Source organism: Perissodus microlepis, chromosome 7, assembly GCF_051167445.1.
Source record: "Perissodus microlepis isolate ML-2025 ecotype Zambia chromosome 7, ASM5116744v1, whole genome shotgun sequence".
NCBI lineage: Eukaryota > Metazoa > Chordata > Actinopteri > Cichliformes > Cichlidae > Perissodus > Perissodus microlepis.
In genome coordinates, this window is record NC_140467.1 from 12,469,660 (window position 1) to 12,494,463 (window position 24,804).

The 24,804-nt window shown below is 40.1% G+C and overlaps 2 protein-coding genes across 5 annotated transcripts; one reads left to right on the forward strand and one right to left on the reverse strand.

Annotated features, from left to right (window-relative positions):
* The first annotated feature begins 723 nt into the window (after positions 1 to 723).
* On the forward strand, positions 724 to 21,700 carry trpm1b (transient receptor potential cation channel, subfamily M, member 1b). Of its 4 annotated transcripts, none has more exons than XM_084933464.1 (27): positions 724 to 2,288; positions 8,874 to 8,950; positions 9,637 to 9,832; positions 10,914 to 11,127; positions 11,435 to 11,559; positions 11,641 to 11,812; positions 12,139 to 12,313; positions 12,405 to 12,528; positions 14,055 to 14,127; positions 14,259 to 14,359; positions 14,852 to 15,028; positions 15,125 to 15,259; positions 15,380 to 15,430; positions 15,548 to 15,688; positions 15,783 to 15,812; positions 15,921 to 16,213; positions 16,332 to 16,560; positions 16,690 to 16,821; positions 16,910 to 17,041; positions 17,130 to 17,258; positions 17,353 to 17,604; positions 17,699 to 17,891; positions 18,544 to 18,564; positions 18,645 to 18,789; positions 18,886 to 19,091; positions 19,585 to 19,717; positions 19,809 to 21,700. In XM_084933464.1, exons 1-27 carry the CDS (start codon positions 2,229 to 2,231, stop codon positions 21,151 to 21,153), a joined length of 5,061 nt encoding a protein of 1,686 aa, XP_084789590.1. In that variant the 5' UTR covers positions 724 to 2,228; the 3' UTR covers positions 21,154 to 21,700. The 4 variants fall into 4 exon arrangements, with proteins under 4 accessions (XP_084789590.1, XP_084789591.1, XP_084789588.1 ...); XM_084933465.1 differs by having other exon boundaries at positions 17,699 to 17,873; XM_084933462.1 differs by lacking the exon at positions 724 to 2,288 and having other exon boundaries at positions 7,713 to 8,950.
* Positions 21,418 to 24,365, reverse strand: LOC146382648 (ras-related protein Rab-8B). The gene is made up of 8 exons (XM_084933466.1): positions 24,153 to 24,365; positions 23,554 to 23,614; positions 23,391 to 23,451; positions 23,218 to 23,295; positions 22,979 to 23,068; positions 22,800 to 22,865; positions 22,656 to 22,706; positions 21,418 to 22,560 (listed from the first exon to the last, which is right to left on the reverse strand). Exons 1-8 carry the CDS (start codon positions 24,274 to 24,276, stop codon positions 22,468 to 22,470), a joined length of 624 nt encoding a protein of 207 aa, XP_084789592.1. The 5' UTR covers positions 24,277 to 24,365; the 3' UTR covers positions 21,418 to 22,467.
* Positions 24,366 to 24,804: the final 439 nt, after the last annotated feature.

Below are 24,804 nucleotides of genomic sequence, written 5' to 3' on the forward strand. Positions count from 1 at the left end.
CTTCTAGGGTCGTGCAGGGGAAACCCACGAGGTCCATAGTAGTCTAATTGTGATGCAACTGAGTAATCATCAACTGCAACATTAACAAGTTCTCAAAAAGCATATATGGGTCTTTAAATTAGATAGTGATTGACTACAGAATTTTTTCAACACACATTTTTAAGTTGTGCTGTGCATCTGTGTATCTATTTTTATTTTCTTTTTTTCATCCAATCAAAGCAGTGGAAGAGTCTTATCAAAGATTAAAGATGAAATTTTTCTGTTAGGTTTTGTAAAAGCTTGCATGTATGTTTAGGGAACCTCTGATTTAAAGAAACTAATAGTTTAAAAAAAATCAATTTAAAGAATCCCAGATATCAAAATTAGTTGTTTATTTGGAGTTCTGTCTGACATCAGTCGCATGTCTAAGTAATATATCTGGTTTGGGGTCTTTCATCATTCCTTCTTTCTTCTGCTCCATTCAGTGCTATAACTTCTCTCGGAGACAAATAATCTCCCCACACTGGCCAATACAAAGCCACCAGGAGAAGATAAAGCTCATTTGTGTCTGCTTACAAGGAGAAATTACACATAATCCACTCTAAGAGGCCGACAGCACCTAGACACATGGCTGGAGTCGAGCAGAGAAAAAGTAACCATTCATTCAAGGTTCATGTTTATTGTTTGAGATTATGACCTGATGAAGTCATCCAGCTGTCTTCACTGACACCGCAAGGTACAGTTGTTTCCCAAAGCTCATAGTTGTAAGAGTAAAGCAGATGCTTGGTGAGTGCATACTTTGGATTAGCTGATTAGGTAGCTCATTACTTCATTCACACTTGTTGCAGTTTCCTGTGTTGCAATGTGTTTCTGTGGGAGGCCACTTCACTGTGACAGGGCTGTTTTTTTGCTGTTTTTTTTTTTTACATTAACAGCTTATTTTACTGTAAGGCAAACATTGAGTTACACAGGCTGTTACATCCAGCCTGTGTGCATCATTTCTTGCCAGTTTCAAATCTTGGTGAGCTTGGTAATCCTTTACTTATTTATCACCCTTAAAACTGTTCTACTTTGTGTCCAGCAGAGGGAGGTGCTGGACATGAAATTCATGCTCCTAAACTGGTTTCTCTTGGGTTTGACTTTCAGACCGTCTATAGCAAAGTCGACTTTTTTTGTTTTGTTTTTGCTACAAAAAAAAGTGCAGACAACAAACATTACAAGTCATCATCACATTACATCAGCAGAGCAGGTGAAGTGTTGGATTCTGTATAAGACCTAAAGGCTTTTGATTTTGTCGTCCATATTTTGAGTCATTTTAATGAATCGGGGACCATTCTTAATTTCGTTGTTCTCGTGACAATGACAATAAAGTTTCTGATTCTGATTCTGATTCTGAATACCCCAAAAATATTTGCTCAGGGTAAGCTAAATGCAGTGTTTTTTTTATAGTGCTGACAAGTGATAGTTTGAATTTCCATTAATTTTTAAAGTCTTATATAAGAGGTCAAACTCTTACTAATACTATGAAACAAGCTGCTTCACATGTGTTGCACAACTACTTAATGTGGTGGGAAAACCTAAATGTAAGATGCTGAGAGATTAAATGTGTTGTTTTATTCAGATCCCCAAATATAAAAAACACTCAAGAATTTTTATCCTTCCTTCTGTTTATTATTTCTTAATGAGTCTAAGTACTCTCTGCTTATGAATACCTATGTTTTTGCACCCTGATGGGACCCTCGTGTCTCCCTTGTCAGATCTCATCTGGTGGGATATCTTTTGGCTTTCTGTTGGCTAACTTTAGCTTCACAGCTTGCACGATCTCTCTCTAAGCCTTTTTGGGGGGTTGTGGTGTGCCAAAGTAGATTTACCTTCAATAACCATTTATTAAATCTCTATCCATTAGACTCTGAGGCTTCGTAAGAGCTGGCTGCATTAAGCCTGATTATGGGATGTTCGGCAGTGGAAAAGGGTCTATGTGTCAAGTGTGTCATCGAGTGATTTATATCCCTGGCAGGGATCTCTGTCTTGTCAGTCGGGAGTAAGCCGCATAGAGGAGAGAGAAGCATTGAAACCTTTACTGAAGGTGAAGCAAAATAGTTTTAAAGTGTAAATCCAGGGCTTGGTGCCATCACCTGGTGCTGTAGTGGCTCTTGAGTGTTTCTGTCTGTCTCTAATGTCGACGTTGCTGGCGTCCCCTGACCTGTCGCCACTCTCGAAGGGTTCCTCTCTTGAGTTAAGTCTTCAGCATGGACACTGGCACCTTTAAAAGGTCCTCCCTCAAACGCAGCACATCTGGCTCACAGAAGGTAAGATGAAGTGTGCAGGCATCAATGTCACATTCAACAGCTATTAATTTTTATTACCTTTCAGACTTTTTTCCACTCTGGGATTTTAATTAGGATTAAAAAAAGTTTTAAAAGATTTTTTAAAATTGAATTGTAATCTATTATTAATGGAACTTTTATAAATGATGTTGTTCTCAAGAAAAGTAAGTTTATCTTAGCTTTTTAGCAAACTTTTTGCAAACACAAACTGTATGATTACTCAAGTCATCACTTTAAGGATATACAACATGGTGCCAACACTGTCATCTAGCCTCAGCCCTTCTCGTCCAATCATTTTAGAGGTTTTCTCTTTAGCATAAAGTCTCTAAGAACTGCTGCTCATATACCAGCCTTTAAAAGTTGAGTGCTATTTAAAAACTGCAGCCACATTCTCCAGTACAGTGTTCAATCCTAATGACCCAACTTTGATAACCACTGACTTTTATATCTTTGTAAAGTCTTAAAAAAGTATTTAAAAGACCCTGAAAGCAAAAATATGTAATCATTCATACATTTCTCTTCCTAATATTTGAGCAAGAAGAGCATGTGCAAATTAAGAGAGTTTGCACTATTTTGCACTATTTTTTTGGAGGCTTATGAGCACAGAATTTTTAAGGACAAATATAATTCAATTTAAATTTAAATGAAGGAGAAAGTCAGATTAAATAACTACATTGATTGTGGCATGGTTGTGCCAGACAGGCTGGTCTAGGTATTTCAGAAACTGCTGATTCATGGGGATTTTTCCCACACAACCATCATTAGGGTTCACAGAGAATGATCCTAAAAAGAGAAATTATCCATCGAGCAGCTTTTCTCTGGGTAACAATGTGTTGTTGATGCCACAGGTCAGAGGAGAATAGCCAGACTGCCTCGAACTGACAGGAAGGGAAAACTAACTCCAATAACCATTTTTTACAATGGAGATATGAAGAAGACTATTGCTGAGTGCTCAGCTAAGAATAGAAAAAGAGGCTACAATTCTCACAATCTGACCACAGAAGATTGAAAAGATGTTGTCTAGTCCGATGAGTCTCGATTTCTGTTTTAACATTCAGATGGCAGGGTCAGAGTCTGGTTTAAACAACATAAAAGCATGATGTTCATGCTGCTGCGGCTGGTGGTGGTGGTGTAATGGTGTGGGGGATAATTTTTTGGCACACTTAGGGCTCCTTAGTAGCAAATGAGCATCACTTAAATGCCAGACCCTACCTGAGTATCATTGCTGATCATATCATAAAGCTGAAATCATGGTGAACGCTGGCCTCTAGTCACCAGAGAGCACATGATATTCATGAATTCTCCGCAGGTTAACGGGAGTGACTAATTTTTGATGAGTTTGTACTCAGACACTTAACATTAGTAATAAAAACTGCAACAACCAGTAAAAATCTGAATCTGTATATCCTACCAGATTCACTCTGGGTTTGCACCTCATATGAGATTGTGATGTATGAGTCACCCAACCACCCTTCACATTCACTTGTTCTCCTCTGATGAAATTAAATGGCATTTATTTAAGCGCACACCAAAAGACTATTACAAAAGATATGGTCAAAGCAAAAAAGAAATTCTTTGAATACATCCCTCTCAAGGCAAAAACATGTAGAAACAACATCTGCAGCACTCACATAAAAACAAAGTTTTTAATTTATATGGCAGCTGATAAATTCAGAATAACTCTAAGATAAATGACAAAATCATCCTATAATGGCTACAAAATAATGTGAATTTTAGTGATGGAAAGCATTTGATCCCCTTGGAGCACAAGATTGAGTACTTGGTGGAATAACCGTTGTTGGCAAGCACAGTCTCTGTAGATATATTCGACCACTCTTCTCTTCAGATCTTTTCCTAATGCTCGAGTATATGAGGTTGCTTGGATACACAAAAGTGTGGCTGTCTCTATAAGTTTTTGGATTTAAGGTCCAGAGACTGTTTAAACCACTCCGAAGCCTTAATGTGTTTCTTCTTGAGCCACTCCTTGGCTGTATGCTTTGTCTCATTTTCCCTGAGACTAAACCCATGATGGATAAGGTTAAAAGGTTCTAGTTTAGTGCTTTCACTGCAATAAAGTTATCTTGTACCACTGACGGGAAAACATCACCAAAGTTTAATGCTTCCACTGCCACGTGTGACAGTAGGGATGATGCTCTTGGTGTCAAAGTCAGCATTTTTTCTCTTAAGACACTCTGAATGAAGTTATTCCAAAAAGTTTTATTTCCTAACAAAGGTGGTGACTGTGGTCCCGTCTGCATTTTCCCATGCAGTGTTGGGAGTCATGCCTTGTCCTCCTTATGGTCATTAATTCTGCATGAGACAAGATCGTGGGTGGAGCACCAGATTGAGAGTGACTGACCGTAATTTTGTGTGTCTTAAATTTGAGAATAATCACACCAACAGTTGTCAATGTGTCACCAAGATGCTTACTGGTGATCCATTAGCCCATTGCAGCTTTTGTACTGGACAACTCAGAGCTCTTTGGCCTTGGTGATGAGGTTAGGGACTGCTTAGGGGCCCAGGTATACTTTTAATCCACACAATAGTGCAATCCACTGTGGCTACTGGCTTGGTGACTGTTAATCCCTAAATTGTTGCCAATGAAAAACTTGGTATACTTGACCCAAATAAACAGAAATGCACATTTATTTCAAACGACAACAATTTTTTTCTCTTTTGTTTAGTTGAAAAGTTATCATTTACTCTTAACATACATCTACAACTGAAATTGCAGTCAGCTCATTTCTTTGTAAGTAGTTCAAATCATGAATTCATCAGGGTGTCGAATCCCTGTAATATCTGTTGAGGCTGCTATGTATATAGAGTAAGGCTTATAAATGAACCCATGTAATCCTTAAAATCGTTGGGTAACCTGGTTATTATTTAGTTGCGTGATTGATAATTATTACGTTACTTAAACTGTTGTAGCCATAATGAGTAAGTTCCTTCACTTTCACAACAGAAAGATTTGAGATGTCGCTAGTTTTTTAGGATGCCCTAACTTTATTGCGATTCCTTGATTTTGGTCTCTATTTCAGTCAGACTGCTTTAGGGGAAAAAGTGAAAAACAGCAGCCTTAAAACATGTCTTATGACTCCCTCAACTCTCGGGGATAATCAGTGACATGTTGGACTCGTGATGGCTAACTGGATTTTTCAACTCAGGAGGACAAAGAGTGCATTTACAAACAGGGCTGACTGAAAACAGTTTGCTGCACAGTTAATGCAAATTTGCCCATCCAGACCCTGGAAGTGGAGTGTGCCACTTTGACGAAATATCTTTTCTCCTCGAGTAAAAACAAGTAAAAGGCAGCTTTATATTCAGCCCATGTGGCTTACCATGAGTCTGAAACGCTTTTTTTTTTTTTAGACAGTTAACAGAGCCTACATGGGTTTTCTTCCTGTCACAATGCATCAAGCTCTAACTAGCATGGCTATTCAATACCAATGAGGAGCAATTAGTTGCTTTGATCTTCAACCCGGGTAACATCACATTCCTTATAGGAATCCAAAATCCTTTCTTTCACTTGTGCTCACAAGGCTTTTGTTGTATGAATTCCATTGTTACTGCAATATTGTGAATATCTGACACGTTGATTTTCAACTGATATAGCTACAGAATTTAACCAAACATGTGCTGCCAGTCAGATATCCACATACAGATATAAAGTCATCATTATACCTTCTCTATATGAGCCTTTGGGACTGCGTAGTGTAATTAAAGCTTTACTGGAACAAATTAGCTGTGGTCAAGTTGTTGCTAAGCTGTGGGTCAGGAGACCAGGACCATGTGATTCCAGTATAAAAAGGAATGAATGTATGGTATACTGTGAATGTGACCTTTGTATATACATTGTTGCTCCGATGTCCAATGTATTGTATTAAAGTGCTAAGCATGGTCAAAGTTTGAGAGGAAAACACTGCATCAGTACGGCTAATAATAAATATATTTTTTTAAATTTCCATCTCATATAGCTGTCTTTTGTTTTAAGCACTAATTTTCCAAAGTCTGCATGTTGGAATGAATGTTGTTGATTGTTCTGAGGCTTGTCTTAAGTCCTGTTAATTTGCTTGGTGTGACACAATCGGATCCTGCATTATCTCATTCTTCAAGGGTTTTTTAAAATGTTTTTTTTTGTTGTTTTTTTCTTTGTTAAGTGCTCAAAGGCAGCTCTTAACGAGCCAGCTGGTTGCTGACTGGATTTTGGTTTTAATTGCTGTGGTTAATGAGTTTAAGTAAGCTGAAATAACTGCGTCACACTGGCCAAACCCTTCTGGAAATGCGCTTTGTTTTGTCCGGCTATAATTAACATTGGCCCACGTGTGTTTTTTACTGGAGCACGAAGAAAAGTGGGAAACTGGAGGGGGATGCTAGGATTCTCTCTTTGTCTTTCTGTCATCTACCACCAGCCTCTGCTGTTTTTTTTTTACTGGAGCTAAAACTGCTCACTTCAACCATAAAAGGAGTGCTTATCAAATCATTCACATGAGAAAGGCTTTAAGCAGACGTCTGCTACTTAGTGCCAGTTCGCTCCATCTCTAGTTATTAAGAATGCATCTGCAATCCCTTTATAACTTGACAACTGTTTTTATTAAATACCCAAACAGGAGGATAAATATGATTACAAAAGGGCACTGGAAGTCTCTTTTTTTTTTTATGAAAAAAGGGTGTTTTTAAATGTAGATCAACTTAACATACCTGACATTAAACAGGAAGATTAAGGGAATACTGAATATCTGGACCGCTGCCTTTTCTTTCTCTCCACAAAAACATAGTGGGTGGAAATAAAGATTAACTGCAATTAGCACTGACTGACCCCCAACTGGAGACCAGTCATGTCTTAACAAGGCGCCTTCCAAAAGAATGCCTGCATCCAATTCTCTCAATTATGCAAATTGGGTTGAAATCAAAGTACTTGGAGGGGGTGAAAATTTTCAAACGAAGAGTTGGGGACCCTCTGAACGAGGCTGCAGTACTTTTAGGTTAGTCGCTCTTCTCCATCATCTCACACTGACGAGGTTCTTCAAAACTGTGAAGTGAGCACAAAGAAAGGAGTTTTACACAAATTGGGAGATTAGGAGCCGGTTATCAAAGTAGATTTATTGTGCCTTGTTCAAGCGAATGATGAAAATACCCTCTGGGCATGGAGAAAGGGTCATGGGACTCCCAAAAGGATTACCTTGAACTGGAGTCATGAGACTTGGGCGAACAAAGACCCTGCTCACATGCTCATCATATTAACTGGCCCTCATAAAGTGAAGAAGTTTCATGTCCTGTGGGATTCATTGAGGCCACTTCACTGGGAGTGCAGCACCAGGAGAGAGCTCTGGCTCCCCTGCACTCCCTAGCCTTAATTTCCAGCAGCACTAGGACCTCGAAGCTCCGTCAAGAGGATTGTACGTGAGTCGAAACCCTTTAAAAACTTTATTTAGTTGCATTATTAGGATTTTACCAAGCAGCGGCCGATATTGTATTAATTGCAGACCGTGAAAAGTGAGTTCAGATGAGGTAAATGTGAGCAGGCAGCACTGCAGGACGTCTAGGTGCTTATTGATGCATGATGACACTGAGAAATAAAGATGGGAATATTTTTTACAAAAACTCATGCTAAATAAAAAGTAGTTGTTTTGAAGTATAATTTTAAATAATTTATACCAAATGTATACAGTAGTAGTGTTGAACTGAAAAACAAGCGTTAAAAAACCCCACGAAGAATTACTGGTGGAAAATAGTCATAATAGAAAATGGCATACATGCAATAAAAACAGATTAAAAGTAATACATGCATCTATTTGCATTCGTGTATATTTTTGGTTTGGATGGACCATATGACATCTGCACAGGCAAAAAAACAAAAATAAATAAATGCAAAGGTTTCCTTTTTTTTTAAAGCGGAGGCGAGTAGACACTCCGGGAAAGTCTGTGGTTTTGCGGTCCAGCTGCTCTCAAAGGGGGTCATTTGAGCAGAAAAACGGGGCAAGAACAGTAACTGTTCTGTGTTATGGCTACTTGTGATTATCACAAGACTTCAGTGAGGTTTATATAAGGTCTTTCATCCTTACTCATCTGACGTCAGGCTTACTGGTAAAGTCTAAACAGATTTTTAATATGTTTTTACATAATAATGCTGTCAAGGGTTCAAATTCTGTTTTCAACCCCACTTCCTGGTGATTTCTTGGAAAGCTTTGCTTCCCCTGATTCGGTGTTAATTGGGCTTCCACCGTCAACAATAGCCCTCTGAGAACCTTCGCTTTGAACTCTGGTTATTTTTGATCAGCAACTGGAAAAAGATCAGAAAGCAATCAGAACAGGATTTGACAAAGTGTGGGGGAATAGTACTTTTGTGCTTTTCACTGGCTGCTTATGAAACTTGAACAAACAATGGAGGCAATTTTACCAGCATCAGCTGTGGCGCAATAACATGAGAAATGACAGAGCATGCATGATTTTAGTGCCACAGCTCCTTCACCATGCTCATGTCTTTGTGCATATCAAGTACAACTTCTGGATTCTTCGAAAAACGGCTTTTGCATAACACTTTTGTTATGTTTCTTTTTGTCTTCCCAGGCACAGAAAGTATGGATTGAGAGGATCTTTCTTAAAAGAGAATGTATACACATATTTCCCAGCAAAGACCCAACCAGGTAATTACTTCAATTCTTCAAATTTACCTTGAAATTGTACTTTAAAAAAATGACAAGTCAGAAATATAAGTCCTCAGATTGTAAGTGCAGGTATGCTGTTATTATCCACATCATTATTCCAGAATTACAACAGCTTTTTTTTCTAGCTTGAAGCAAATTCATGCAATGTTCATTTTGCTTAAAGTGTATTTTAGCATATTTTTTTATAAATGTATTGTTGTTTTGTTTTTTTTTTTAAAAAAAAAAAAGCTTTCCATATGCAAATTAATATCCATTAAATTATGTTAAAAAGTAAAAAAGCTGAAAACATTAGGAATAAAATGAGATCACATGCATCGGTGTACATTTTTCTTGTTAAATGGGCTGTGTGAGTTATGACAGTGGTGGTTATATAAATAATGTCCTGTAAATAATATAATAGCATTTGAAGCTGGCATCCGGGTCTATATTAATTGACAAATATTTTTCTTATTAATTAATTAATTTCTGAAATCATGACACCCTTGACTTCAGGCTAAACTCCAGTCACGGCGAAAACTCCAGGGCTGCTAGAGCAGCCAGGCAGTGAGCCCTTTGTCTGCCAAGGCACATATTTGCCAGAAATGGGTAGAGCAATGAAAGTATGTGTGCAAGGTGTGTCTTACTGGCTTCTTCAAGTTGCAGTTCATACCCTCTGATCTGTCTAGATGTGCCTGTGGTCAGCTGACAACACAGCACGTGGCCATCCCTCCTGGTGCCAACTCCTTAGAGGAAACCCACCAGCTGGTTCACATTGATACCCCAAAGGATAAATGGAGTGTGATCAAGCACACCAGGACGTACCCGACGGACGCCTTTGGCATCATTGAGTTCCAAGGAGGAGGATTCATCAACAAAGCCATGGTGAGTCTCAGTCAAAAAGGTTCTGCTTCAATCTTCGATCCTGTGGATAGAAGCAGTGCCTTAAAAACAGAATGTCTGTGAAGGTTCTCAGTCATCCAGGTCATCGTAGTCAAAGGAGCTTGCAAAGAAAAGCGTCTGGACTTCTTTAAGTTACTTGAAGACGTTTCACCTCTCATCCGAGAAGCTTCTTCAGTTCTAAGGTCAAATGGTGGAGAGTCCCAGATATAAACCTAGTGGGAGTATCCCCCCACAGAGGGACAAAAGGACCCCCTGATGATCCTCTAATCGCCTGAGCCAAGGTGTGAAACTGGGTGTGGGTCCCAATCAGCCAGAGTTTCGGGTGTGTTCATTGTGAAACCTGGCCCCACCTTGTCATGCGAATTCCTGAGGATGCCAATGTTCACATTTTGGACAGAGAGGACAGATGGTTTGAAAGAGGAGTGAAAGAAGCCATCTATGTCCACTGTGAGCGACCATCTTTGAACAGAGGCGGGGGTTTACGACACCAACTCTCTGCCATCTATAATCCAGTTTTGAGATCCCTTCCCAGACGCCTTAACGCCCACTCACATCCTGGGCCATCTGACCTCAGGAATTCGCATGATAAGGTGGGGCCAGGTTTCACAATGAACACACCCGAAACTCTGGCTGATTGGGACCCACACCCAGTTTCACACCTTGGCTCAGGCGATTAGAGGATCATCAGGGGGTCCTTTTGTCCCTCTGTGGGGGGATACTCCCACTAGGTTTATATCTGGGACTCTCCACCATTTGACCTTAGAACTGAAGAAGCTTCTCGGATGAGAGGTGAAACGTCTTCAAGTAACTTAAAGAAGTCCAGACGCTTTTCTTTGCAAGCTCCTTTGACTTAAAAACAGAATGTAATCATTAAAGTAGAATCTTAAAGTGTGGGGACCTTTCCTTTGTAAAGGAGGATTGTTTACCGTTAGTTCTCTCACATCAGAGAAGTGAGTGGATACGATGCAGTGTTAAGGAGCTTTAGAGTTTTTAAACTGTACTTAACGCACACGACGTAGTTAGAAAAAAGTGATAATTAACCTCCCAACTTTGTTTTTTCTAGTATATCCGGGTTTCATACGACACCAAGCCTGACAACCTACTGCATTTGATGGTAAAGGACTGGCAGTTGGAGCTGCCCACCTTGCTCATCTCTGTACACGGGGGTCTCCAGAACTTTGACCTCCAGCCCAAACTCAAACAAGTGTTTGGCAAAGGCCTGATTAAAGCGGCCGTCACAACTGGAGCCTGGATCTTCACGGGTGGAGTTAACACAGGTAGGACGCTGATGGTTTAGTATAATGCTTTTAATGTTCACTTAATAACAATCAGCCTGTGACATTAGAAGATTACCTTTGCCCCAAATTGTTATTACATAACACTACTCTGCAATTTCCTGGGGGAGATTTGACTAACCCATTGTCACAGGTTTAGGCACTATAATTAGAGCTTTAGTGGAAAATTCATTGCAAATGATGGATATTACGTGAGGTTACCGCAATATTACCACAGTATGCTCCATAATTCAGCCCCATCACAAAAGAGCTTTATTTGTATTGCTCTATTTTGCCAATTTTAACTTAGGGGTCATCCGCCATGTTGGAGATGCCTTAAAGGACCATTCCTCTAAGTCACGTGGAAAGGTGTGTGCTATAGGGATTGCTCCATGGGGGATCCTTGAAAACAAAGAAGACCTCATTGGAAAAGATGTAAGGACATTTGCACCAGCATGTGGTCTCCTTAAAAAGAAGACCTTTCAAAGTAATGTCTCTTCTTATAACTTTTACCAGGTAACAAGACCCTATCAGACGATGGCAAACCCACTGAGCAAGCTGGCTGTGCTCAACAACAGCCATTCCCACTTCATCCTCACAGACAACGGAACCTGCGGGAAGTACGGCTCTGAGGTCAAACTCCGTAGACTGCTGGAGAAGCACATCTCTCTGCAGAAGATCAATACTCGTAAGTTGTTTAGTGCGCTGCATTTTTAAATAATCTGTCCACTGTGATGTGCATATGTGAGCTAAAATCTTGTTGGACACATGGATGGAGAGCTCCTCTGTGACATGTGGGCTTCCCTTTGTCATCCTATGCCTGGAACTTGGATAAGGCAGGGACAGCAAAGGGATGCTCAGCTGTCACCATTGACGTCACTTCCTCCTTCCTGTGGTTTGTCTGTTCACACATCGCATCGTAGCACAACATAAGCTTCATCATTTCACTCTCAGACTGTTTTACAGAGAAAAGAAAGGATGGAACAAATGATTATTTCTCTCTATTCATTCCAGGTTTGGGTCAGGGGGTTCCTCTGGTGTGTTTAATAGTAGAGGGAGGTCCCAACGTTATCTCCATTGCCCTGGAGAGTCTGAGAGATGAGCCCCCCATCCCTGTGGTGGTGTGCGATGGCAGCGGCCGTGCTTCTGACATCATTTCCTTTGCGCACAAGTTCTCAGAGGATGGAGGGTGAGGTTTCAGTTGATTTGCCTTTTACCCTGATATCAATCCTTTAAAAAAACAAAAAACAAAAATGTGCTTTTTTTATCCTGTCATACAGCCTGGTTAATGACGATGTCAGAGACCAACTTTTAGTGACTATTCAGAAGACATTCAATTATAGCAAAAGCCAGTCGCAGCAGATCCTGCTCATGGTAATGGAGTGCATGAAAAAAAGGGAATTGGTAAGTAGAGGAACAAAGTGAGTGAAACCATTGTAGGAGTGAAGCCATGTATTTTTAAAACAACATGTCTGTGTCAATCAATAAATATTTTTGAGTTGTGAAGCATCTGGTCTCCATCGTCATTCATCGCCACTCCACTCATTTGTGTATGTCCATTAACATACTGAATAAACATAATCCCCGCTACCTGCATGTCATTTCACCTTCTTTTGTGGTCATGTGCGTTATATCATAATCCGGGACTTTTACAGCTTTACTGTAGGATATTATTAACTGTTAAGGACGCATGCAAGTGCGTAGCTGTCAAATGGTGGTATGTACTCCAACTCAGTTCAGCACACACCTGGTAAAAGTTTTCAGCAGAAAAAAAAAAAAAAAAAAAAAACAGAGCTGAGAGTAATTCTTCAAGATGAATGCCTAAGTAGCAGCAGCATTTGTGCATCTCTTGCAGATTCCCGAAGGCATAATTGATGTGATAAACAGTTTGTAACGCTATATAATCTCTATAATCTATACATTTGAGAGGAAAAGATCAACACACACTATCAACTGCTTAGCTCGTACTTCATCTACTCACAGGAAGCATACAGCACACAGATGGAGGAGAGGATCCAGCTCCCTAATCCTCAGCCAGGTTGCTCTATCCACTCCGCAGGCTTTCAGTCCCCAGAGTGCTATCAGTTTACCACTTCACTCTGAAACTCTCTATCCCAGATGTATTAGACTGCCTAATGCTCCAAAACACTCACATAAGCAACTTAAACTGCTTTTTGAAAGATCCTACTGAATTGTACTGTTTTTTATTAAACACTATTTAGTTTTCCTTGATTCTCTATCGAGACAAAGTGGCAGAACAACCAAGTTGTCTGAGCTCTTTATGTATGAATCTTAAACTAAAGAGCGATAACTAACCTACAGGTGAATCAGTGTCACTGTCTAGTCCACACATAATCCTTTCATCCTAAGTGCATCCAATGTGAACATCTGGCCTGGGCAGATAAAAACACTGATTTAGAGGGCTACATTTTGCTGTGATGTAACACCAGGATGCAACATTTAACCGAATTATAAAATTATTATCATAAAAGTGTCCGCACGCACACAAACAAGGCAGCCTGCAGCTTCCTGAAAGAGAAACAAAAGTGTTCAGTGTTCATACTGATGCAGACTGCTCATTATTAACGCATCCTGAGGCCAGCGCTGGAAAAACTCTGGCACCGTGCCACATATTCATGCCAATCTAATCCCATTCACCATGGCTGCGCATGTGACAGACCCGTCAGCGTAATTTCATTTGATATCGTCAAGTCTGTAACAAGGCAAGCGCTATCGCCGTGTCTGACGATTAAATTGGCTGTTTGCGCTTGAAAGGTCAGCCACAGGGCGCTGGAGAAAGAAGCCCTGCTGAAAATCAGTGGCAAAAATTCATTTTTTCATCAATCATTTCATCTGTGTAGTTTGTTATCAGCAACTTAAATTATTACAGTGTAACATTCCCTCGCTTCCTTTTTTATTCTCACATATAGATTACAGTTTTTCGAATGGGGTCTGAGGGACAACAGGATATAGAAATGGCCATCCTTACTGCTTTGTTAAAAGGTATCATCAGACACCAACACCAGTGGTTATCCCACTCGAAGCTTGCCTCCTTGTATATTTCCAATAGATTCTCTTATGGCGTGCCACACATGCCGGCTCTCGTCACGTCTCCGTCTTTTTTCTTGCATCAGGAACGAACGCATCGGCAGCAGACCAGCTCAGTTTGGCTCTGGCCTGGAACAGAGTGGATATCGCACGAAATCACATCTTTGTTTACGGACACAATTTGCCAGTGAGTGTTCCTCACTTTTGAACAGTGTAAATTATTCATTTCACATCAGTGCTTTGTGACTACAAGGATTCAAGACTGAAGGAAATAATTTGTTTTTGAAAATCCAATAAAAAAAAAGAAGAAAAAAGTGTGAAACAGAGTTGATGAAAGTTTAGAATGCCGCATTTGCAAATGCTTCAAATTCATCTGCTGAAAGAAGCAGCCTACACAAGTGTGATGTGAAAACCCAAAGCAATCAGCAGGTATCCACGGAGAGTGAATTTATGAGATGAAGAAATTGTAAAAAGAATTGACTGAAGACCAAAGGAGAGTTTTCAGCTTGGTGATATCAGTTCTTGTTGGAAAAAAACACACCTCACATGCAAATACATATATAAGCACACATAAATTGTGTCATATCACTCAAACACAAAAACTGGCAACTGATATGATCAAGTTAGAGGCATAGTAGAAATTGATGTTTGATATTTTTTTCTATTATTACTCGGTCAGCCTGCTGGTGCTATTGCCAACACTACAACCACTGCAGCCTCGTCTCAGGAGAAACAGAAGAGCCCTGTGAGCGCTCCTCGCAGCAAGACCCGGGCCAAGAAGGGGAAAGGGAAGGGAAAGGCAAAACCTGAACCACCAGAGGAAACAGATCCAAGGAAGTTGGAGTTGATTCGCTGGGTAGGAATAATGAAGTTTATGCAAATGTTACATGTGGAAATATGAGACAACAGAGTGAACATAGAGAAAATAATTATATTATATATATTCTATCAGGTGAACTCACTGGAGCAGGCTATGATGGATGCTCTGGTGCTGGACAGAGTGGACTTTGTCAAACTGCTCCTCGAGAATGGAGTCAACATTCACCACTTCCTCACCATTCCCAGGCTGGAAGAGCTATACAACACGGTGAGAGTTCTACAATGCTGAGCAACACCAGCAGAAGGGAAAAAAAAAATTAATTCACAGAGTTTTGATGGATAAAAATATACAGAACCTACTTCTCCTTCTTCTCCTCACATCTTTCAGAAACTTGGCCCGGCAAATACCCTGCATGCTGTGGTTAGGGATGTCAAAAAAGTAAGACAGTCTTTGCTTATAACAATAAACATTCAGCAGAATCATTTCAGTTTATTTCAGGTTCAATATTATTTTAAAGCAGTTAAGGTCATGCTTTTTTATATATGACTTCTGCAGGGAAACCTTCCTCCAGATTATCAAATTACTTTGATTGATATTGGTCTTGTGCTGGAATACCTCATGGGCGGAGCTTACAGAAGCAATTACACCAGGAAAGCTTTCCGTAACCTCTACAATAATCTATATGGACTAAAAAGGGTACGCATGGATGGAAGGAAATAAATGACAGTGGTTTGTCATCATATTAAGTAACATTTTACATTAATTGCAACGCTTTGTTCTCTTCTTGCAGCCCAAAGCTCTGAAGCTTCTAGGAATGGAGGTAGGGTTTTCTTTCGCAACAACTAAAATAGTTTAACTAATCAAACCCACACAGAAGCACAATCTATCTAGCTGTTGTTGTTTTGTTGTTGTTTTTTGTTTTTGTTAGGATGATGAACCTAGGTCAAAAGGCAAGAAAAAGGCAAAAAAGAAGAAAGAGGAGGAGGTGGAAATTGATGTGGATGACCCTGAAGTCTGTCGATTCAAGTATCCCTTCCACGAGCTGATGCTGTGGGGGGTGCTGATGAAGCGCCAGAAGATGGCACTATTTCTTTGGCAGCGTGGCGAAGAGGCTATGGCAAAGGCTTTAGTGGCTTGTAAACTGTATAAGGCCATGGCTCAAGAGTCCTCTGAGAGTGAACTGGTGGATGATATCTCCCAAGATCTTGAAAACAACTCCAAGTGAGTGACGCAGAATGCTTTTTATACTTTCTGTAACGATGTATGTCTTTTTCTACTTGCTTTAAACTACTTTGATAAGTGCTATATAGAAATAATTGTTGTTATGTCCCTCTCACAGAGAATTTGGACAACTGGCCTACGAATTATTGGACCAGTCCTACAAGCATGATGAACAGGTGGCCATGAAACTCCTAACATATGAGCTGGTTAACTGGAGTAACTCCACCTGTCTGAAGCTGGCTGTGGCTGCTAAGCAACGTGACTTCATCGCTCACACCTGCAGCCAGATGTTGCTCACTGATATGTGGATGGGCTGCTTGAGGATTGGAAAAAGCCCGGGCCTGAAGGTTAACTTCAAAAAATTCTAAAACAATAATATTTACAAGAAGAATGTTATTAGCAGAAATACTTATTATTATTATTATTATTATTATTATTATTATTATTATTATTATTATTATTATTATCTCACTCAGGTTATTCTGGGAATCATCTTCCCTCCTCTGATTCTGCTGTTGGACTTCCGCCTTGGAGACGATGCCTCTTATCAGGCACCTGCACGCAAAGAAGAGGGAAAGGACAAAGATGATGACACAAAATCCAGCAAGGTCCTTGTTCATACTTTTTTTTTTATTAGACATATGCCTAATTTAAGGGTGAATGATTGTAAGCTTGCTGTTTGCTGTGATGCTGCAGGATGCCAACACTGATGCAACTTCCCGAAAAGGAGACGAAGAAGAGGATAGCACCAAAATCCATAAAATCCCAGTTGGCAAAAGATTCTTTGAGTTTTATAATGCACCTTTCACCAAATTCTGGTTTAACACAGTAAGTTCCCTTCTGATGCGTGAAGCATGTTTTTCAAAAATGACCGCCGACAACAACAAACAGCTTTATGACCTTATTGTTTTGACAGATCTCCTATCTGGGCTATCTGATGCTGTACAACTACATTATCCTGGTGAAAATGGAGCGATGGCCATCTATACAAGAGTGGACGGTCATAGCATACATCCTCACACTTGGCACTGAAAAAGTCCGACAGGTATGAGCCTTTACAGAGTCGGAATATCTTAAATTCCAAACGGTTTTATGGGCTTGTAATGAATACTGTGTGATCTCCTAATCCTGGTGTCTAGATTCTGATGTCAGAACCAGGGAAGCTGAAACAAAAGATAAGTGTGTGGATGGAGGAGTACTGGAACATCACAGACCTGGTTGCCATATCCACGTTCCTTCTGGGGCTAATGCTACGGCTACAGCCTGAACCGTACATGGGCTATGGCAGGGTTATCTACTGTATAGACATCATCTTCTGGTACATTCGTGTATTGGACATCTTTGGAGTCAACAAATACCTGGGACCTTATGTGATGATGATAGGGAAAATGGTAATAGTTCAACGAATCACAGATGGCATGCACACACACAAAAAGAAAGAGAACACACTGAGCTTGCATGTTCTCTTTGTTTGATTCCTTTCAGATGATTGATATGATGTACTTTGTGGTGATCATGCTGGTGGTGCTTATGAGCTTTGGAGTGGCTCGACAAGCCATACTTCATCCAGATGAGGAGCCAACATGGCGCCTGGCCAGAAACATTTTCTACATGCCTTATTGGATGATCTATGGGGAGGTTTTTGCAGACTCGATAGACCGTAAGACTAGAATTCATAGTAAGATTCTGTTTCCTGATTCTGGGCAGATGATCAGTACTGCATTATTTCTCTGTTTTAAAATCTGTCTTAGCAATGTCACACACTTTGACATACTTTGTCTCCCTCTGCTGGCACATTTGGAATAGCACTTACTACAATACATACATTCAGTACAACGCAATGTTTCACTGCTTAAGAGCAGAATAGATGCCTGTATGTCATCTCCTCTGTCATGATCATCTGCCTCCAAGTTTTTCTTCTCCTGTTAATGTTTCTTCTGTCAAGGTGAAGGCAACAAGCAACTATTTAAAAAGCCTCAATTAGAAATGGTATTGAAGATGGTATTGAACGTTTTGTGGAAGGTGCTGTTAAACACGTGTTCTAATGCATACTGAAATTCGGATGTTTGTCTTCATTCATTTTTGATTTTATGAACAAGGTTATATAAAAAAAATTGAAAAATGTAAAATATGTCAAGGATATAAAGTATGCAACTAGGTATGTTTGAGTACTTTTAAAAGTGCAATGAACAATTTGATAAGACCAGTCCACCCTTTAAAGCAAAACAGCTTGACCTTGACAGAAATATGACATAAAAGTCTTATGTCTATTGATTTTAACGCTTTCTCCGTTTCCCTGCGGAACTGTGGTTTTCGGGGATTTTTCCAAGTCTATGCAATGGAAATCAACCGTAAGTCATCATGAATGGTATTCTAATTATTTACATTAAAGTCTATATAAATGTATAACTTTAACCTCCCATTCTTGCAGCTCCATGTGGTGAACATTTATATGATGAGGATGGGAAGAAACTCCCCCCATGCATCCCCGGTGCCTGGCTCACACCTGCCATTATGGCCTGTTACCTTCTCGTAGCAAACATTCTTCTGGTCAACTTGCTCATTGCGGTCTTCAAGTAATTATACTTCCAATGTCTACTTGTTCTATTGTTTCTAAGAAAATATCTCCTCTTACAATTTTTATTCACTGGTCTGCATGTCCTGTCCCACAGCAACACCTTCTTTGAAGTCAAGTCAATTTCCAACCAAGTGTGGAAGTTCCAGAGATATCAGCTGATCATGACTTTCCATGACCGCCCCATTTTACCGCCACCTCTCATCATCCTCAGCCACCTCTATATCCTCTTCAACAGGATGTTCAAGCGATGTGCCAGGAAGAAACAGGAGGGAGAGCTAGATGAGAAAGACCGTGGCCTCAGTTAGTCTCCTTTTTTAAACCAAAACAATTTTATCATTATACTTAATACTTAAGTGCAATTAACTCTTTACCCCTTGAAAGCCTCCTAGGAGTATCCTTTGAAACTGCCTTCTAAATTGAGCCGACTCTATCAAATTTCAGGCGTGGTTGTAGAACAAAATGTATGTGTGTGTGCATCAGAAGTTAGTGGGGATGGTCTCTGTCTATGCAAATACCTATAAAAAACAGAAACTATTCTAATGGTCGACGAACCACAGCTTTATTGATATACACTGTGGTGTTAAAATTCATCACTAAGGATACAGGTGAGGTTTTCAAATGCCATCTTTATGAGGGTAAAGAGTTTATGCAGTTTTTCAGTGGTTAATAATACACACTAAGCGTTCAAACCACATCAAAATATTAATTTCATGATTCTGTAGCCTATAAACATGAAGAAACTGCTGGAACTGATTTTTTTTTAACAAAAATTGCTGTCATGTGTTTTCTTCAGAGCTCAGGCTGAATCCAGAGGAGCTAAAATTCCTGTACGAGTTTGAAGAACAGTGTGTCGAGGAATATTTCAGAGAGAAAGAGGACGAGCAACAGTCTTCCAGTGACGAACGCATCAAGGTTACTTCAGAGAGGTACATCACTATCCTTTTAAAAGTAGTTCAAATATTTCAAATCGGTTCCTGTTTCCATAAACACTCTCTTTCTCTCAACTCTTCTTGGCAGAGTTGAGAATATGTCAATGCGTCTGGAGGAGGTAAATGAGAGGGAGAACACGATGAAGGCCTCCCTGCAGACGGTGGATCTGCGTCTGGCCCAGCTGGAGGAGCTCCATGGACGTATGGCAACCGCCCTTGAAAAGCTTGCAGGTGTGGACAGGTTAGAGCTGACTCGAACCTATTCGCGAAACTCATCGGTGTGCGACCCTTCCAATCTCCTTCGCCAAGGCAGTATTAACAGTACTGACGGTTACAGTCTTTACCGCTTCCACATGGATATGGAAGAGTTTGCATCCAGGCAGAAGGACACAGAAGACACAACAAAAACCGGCCTAGAAAGACAGCGGAGTCTGCGGCAAGCCTCAAGTATGTGCACTCTCAACACCAAGGAAGGTGGTCAGAGCTCAGAGTCCGGAGGTTTCGAGAGACCTCCGCCAAGCTCAGTTGTAGATATTCTCATATCTCCGTGTGAACAAAGGCCCTCTTCTGCAACATCAAGTCAAGAAACAATAACAAACATAAAACAAGGCAGCACGATGTTTCTAGACAGACTACCAGACAAAAACAGACTGAGGCCTTTGTCCCCTCCGAAAAGGACAAAATCGTTGAAACACTATCCAATTGAAGACCAATTCATTTCTCCTTTGACAAAGAGGAGGTCTATGAGCACCATCATTATGAACCCCCCTGATGAACCACAGAAAGCTCCTGAGCCCATAGACAAAGTCCAGAGTCTGCTAGGAAACTCCTCTTCGCCAAAGAGGACTAAATCTCTGAGGTACATCCCTACTGAAAACCAAAGCCAGACTTCTCCCATCACTAAGAAGAGGGCTATGAGCAGCATCCTCTACACTCCAGCTGAGGCTGGTGATGATATGATGCAAACTGCAGAGTACAGGTCACTGGTAGAGCACATTAATAAAACTCCAAATCAGTGGCCATCAAATTTAGCGTATCAGGTGCATCCTACCACTTTGGGTCAAATGCCTAAAGTATCAACAGTCAGAACACTCACCCAGCAATATCAAACTCAGACTGAGGCAATTCCTACAGAAAGTACGAGGACTCTTCCAGGAACAGAAACTCCTGAGGATCCAAAAACGGTAAAGAGAAACCTCTCGAACACCACAGAGTATCTGACAGCTGCTGATGAAAAATATTTACCCTCTCACAGATCACAGACCTGGAACGCTAGCGACAGGAGAGCCAAGTCCATGATGGTTAGCAAGCAGCTAGCTGCATCTAGCAGCGAGAGAGTCCTTAACGAAAGCAGAAAGGTGTCAACTTTTGGACAGGCAGATGAGGAAACACAATCAGATGCAGGGAAGACAGAAGACGATGTCCAGGAGTAAAAATGAGAGCCTTAAAAAGAGAAAATAAACCAGTATGAAGTGAAAAAATAGCAAGAAGATAAACAGAAAGCTATGATTAAAGTAGTGGACATGTAGCCTGCCATCAGAAATCATTACTAAGTGAGTTTCTGACAGAAAGATACAAACAAAATGACAATGATGGGGGAAAAAAAGCTTTACCAGAGTTTTTTTTTTTTTTTTTAACATTTTCAACCATGCAGTGTAGTTGTGTAAAAAAAAAAAAAATCAACATTCCCATAAAGATCCACTTTCTTTTCCATTTTTACTCTTCACTGATGTAACATACAGTAGTTTACAAGGACTATCATTCACATTACAGCTTTCTCCAGTCGTTGTGTTTTCATATTGGACGCGTGAAGGGAAAGTGCTCTGTGTCTACAGTCTCAAGAGGAAATAAAAGCAAGAACACAACTGCTACTTGTGATTACACACAAAATATGTGAACAGCAAAAACTTTCACTTCCTATATATGCTCAACATTTTTCAAATACTGTCTGTAAACATTTTCTATTTCAGATACTGTGTGCTTAATAGTCTGAGGTCTCCCTACAGCTTTCATGCAAATACTGACAACTGCGTAACAATATGTATTAAGTACAAGCTTCCAAGAAACAAACTCTTTCACAGCTTTGTTTTGACACAGAACCCTGTACAAATAAAGGTTCTATTAAAAATGAGTAAAAAACAGTAGGTTGTTTTTTCTTTTGTTGTTGCTATTTTTTCTTTACATATATTTGTCTTTCTATTGCAATACTGTGACTTTAAATAGGCACACATGTGCAATTAGAAATGATGGCATTAACACTGGATACCACAATCTTAACATATATGAATTCACACAGACAATTACAACCAATTCTGAAACTCCATATGATTATCTTACAGCATCATCATAGTAAATGTAACAATAGGTAGGGCGTATAAAATGATGCTACGTTGTATGAAATACTCTATTTTTCTTCATTTACCATTTATGAGACCAATATTTGTAACAGATATTTTTTAAGAGATCCTACAGACATGTCCACAGTCAGCAGGCACTGCAGGGTGAGCTACAAACCACTGCTGATATTCATGCATCAGTCTTTTTGCATGAACACATATAAAGCCTCGTTCCTCATTGATCCTCGTCTGGTCAGCAGATCAGGGTAGCATCTCAGCCTCCCCTGAACCTGTAAGTCCAGCTGGCAATAAGGCCCCATGATTATATGACCACGGCCGCCTCCGCAGCGAGGAAGGCCAAAAGGCGGAAACCCTCCAAAACACCAATGTCACGCCACATACGTGAGCAGCTTAGAGGAGCGAGCACTTGAAGAATTTAATTCTCTTCGACTTTTTCTCTGTGATCTTGACCGGTTTGCCTGATCCTCCAGCACTGTTGTCAGTCTACAAGAAAATAGTTGACGGTGAAGAAATGTAAATACAGACTGTGACACAAAGTACGGGATAGCGACTAATTAATGAAACTTTCTTCAACTTACCGACTTTGAGCTCAGATTATGCAGTATGTCTCTTCCCATGGTATAAAAAGCCTTGTGTGACATAAAAGACAAAAAGAAATATTACACATACATATACTGTGTGTAAGTCATGCTTTATGGTAAAGGGTAAAACATCCAGCTTACCTCTTCAACATTCAAGCCAGACTTTGCACTGGTTTCCAAGAATTTAACTCCATAATCAATGGCCAGCTAGGTGAAATAAAAACATAGATTTATATTTGTGCCAAACGCTGAAAATTGCAATAACTTCAACTGAATTAGCTTGATGCTTGCTTTTTGGTAACGACTAGCTTCAGACTCACTTTTTCACCTCTGTCTTTAGACACCTGTCTCCTGTCAGTCATGTCGCATTTGTTGCCCAGGATCATCTTCTCCACATCAGATGAGGCATGCTGGCAGAATTAAATAAGACTCATTATTTATGGTTATTTAAAGTATGATACTATGAGTATTAAAAACAACCATAATTTACTTATAATTAACAATCACAGAATTTAAATTACAAAAAAATACTAATAACATAACTAAATTTGGAACTCACTTCTTCAATATTTCTAATCCAGTTTTTTATGTTCTCAAAGGACTTCTCATTGCAGATGTCATAGACCAGCATGATACCCTGGGAAGGAAAATAATAATAATAACAATTTATGAACCCCGACGTGTAAGGGTAAGGTAGATATATAGCAACATAGTGAGAAATAAAAAGCTAACCATTGCTCCTCTATAGTATGCTGTAGTGATGGTGCGAAACCTCTCCTGGCCTGCAGTATCCCTAATTACACATCAAATCAACAACACAGGGAGCAGGTTAAAGTGCAGGTCAGTCAGACTTTCCCATAAAAAAAGGGAAAAAGCTCAGTCAAATTACACATACCATATCTGAAGTTTGACTCTCTTTCCATCCAGCTCTATTGTCCTGATTTTGAAGTCTATTCCTGTATTAAAGCAAGTAAGAGCCACGTAAGCTTAATTAGTTACCTTACACCGTCCAATTTGTCACATGCCTCACATACACAGGAAACCAGGCATTTCTGCAATTAATGGTAAAATGTGATCTCGTGTCACGTTTTAGAGGAACATATTTTGAGGAATAAGCAGAAATAGCTGCAGTGTAAATTTGCAGCGCCGATCAGGTTTATAACATAATTATCACAATACTGTTTTCAGCATAAAGGCTACAGTGTAACAGAAGTCAAAAGTCTTGACTGTGGCTTTGATTTCATTCTGTATTTAACCCTGCTAGGGCATAGGAGTCTTCAAGGACAGAATAGCATTATTCATTAGTCTCACACTCCTATTGTCTGGTTCATATGCAGTTATTTCCCTTTTAGGTCGTTTGTCCTTCTCCTTACTTTCATGAAAAAATTCACTAGCTTCTATTACTGACAGATCAATGCAGTAAAACGCTGGACTATGTGGATGCCGGCATTCGTTTTATTAGATTTATCCTTGGGGCGTCAGCAGAATACTCACCTATTGTAGATATGAAGGTGGTATTGAAGGAGTCCTCGCTGAATCTGAACAGCAGACATGTCTTGCCGACTCCGCTGTCTCCGATAAGCAAGAGTTTAAAGAGATAATCGTACGTTTTCGCCATTGAAATAAACTTCAGACTTCTGCGTTTCGATATTATAAGGCCGCAATGAAGCTGGGATCCCCCGTCTGGAAACCCCTCAGCTGTCTGTTGCAGACCCGGGCAGACTAGCAACAGCCCGGTGCCGAGAAATGTGACGTCAGTTCCCGCTTGGCATTGTGGGGCTTTGTAGTTTAAAGGGACAATTAGATTTTAACCATCACTTCTGGACACAGACTTCCAGTTTTGGAAATGCTCCCAATGCCCCTGGTACTTCTCTGATTTCTTGTGAGCCTTCTTCCTGATATTGCTGTCCGCTGGGCTTACATATCACGACTGAGGTGAACTGATGGCCTCTACATGCATGATTCCCACCATGAAACACAGAGGAAGAGGTGCGATGGTGTGGGGGTGCTTTGCAGGTGACACTGTTGGGTATTTATTCAAAACTGAAGGCACACTGAATTGACATGGTTACCGCAGCATCCTGCAGTGACATGCTATCCCATCCAGATTGCATTTAGTTGGACCATCATTTATTTTTCAACAGGA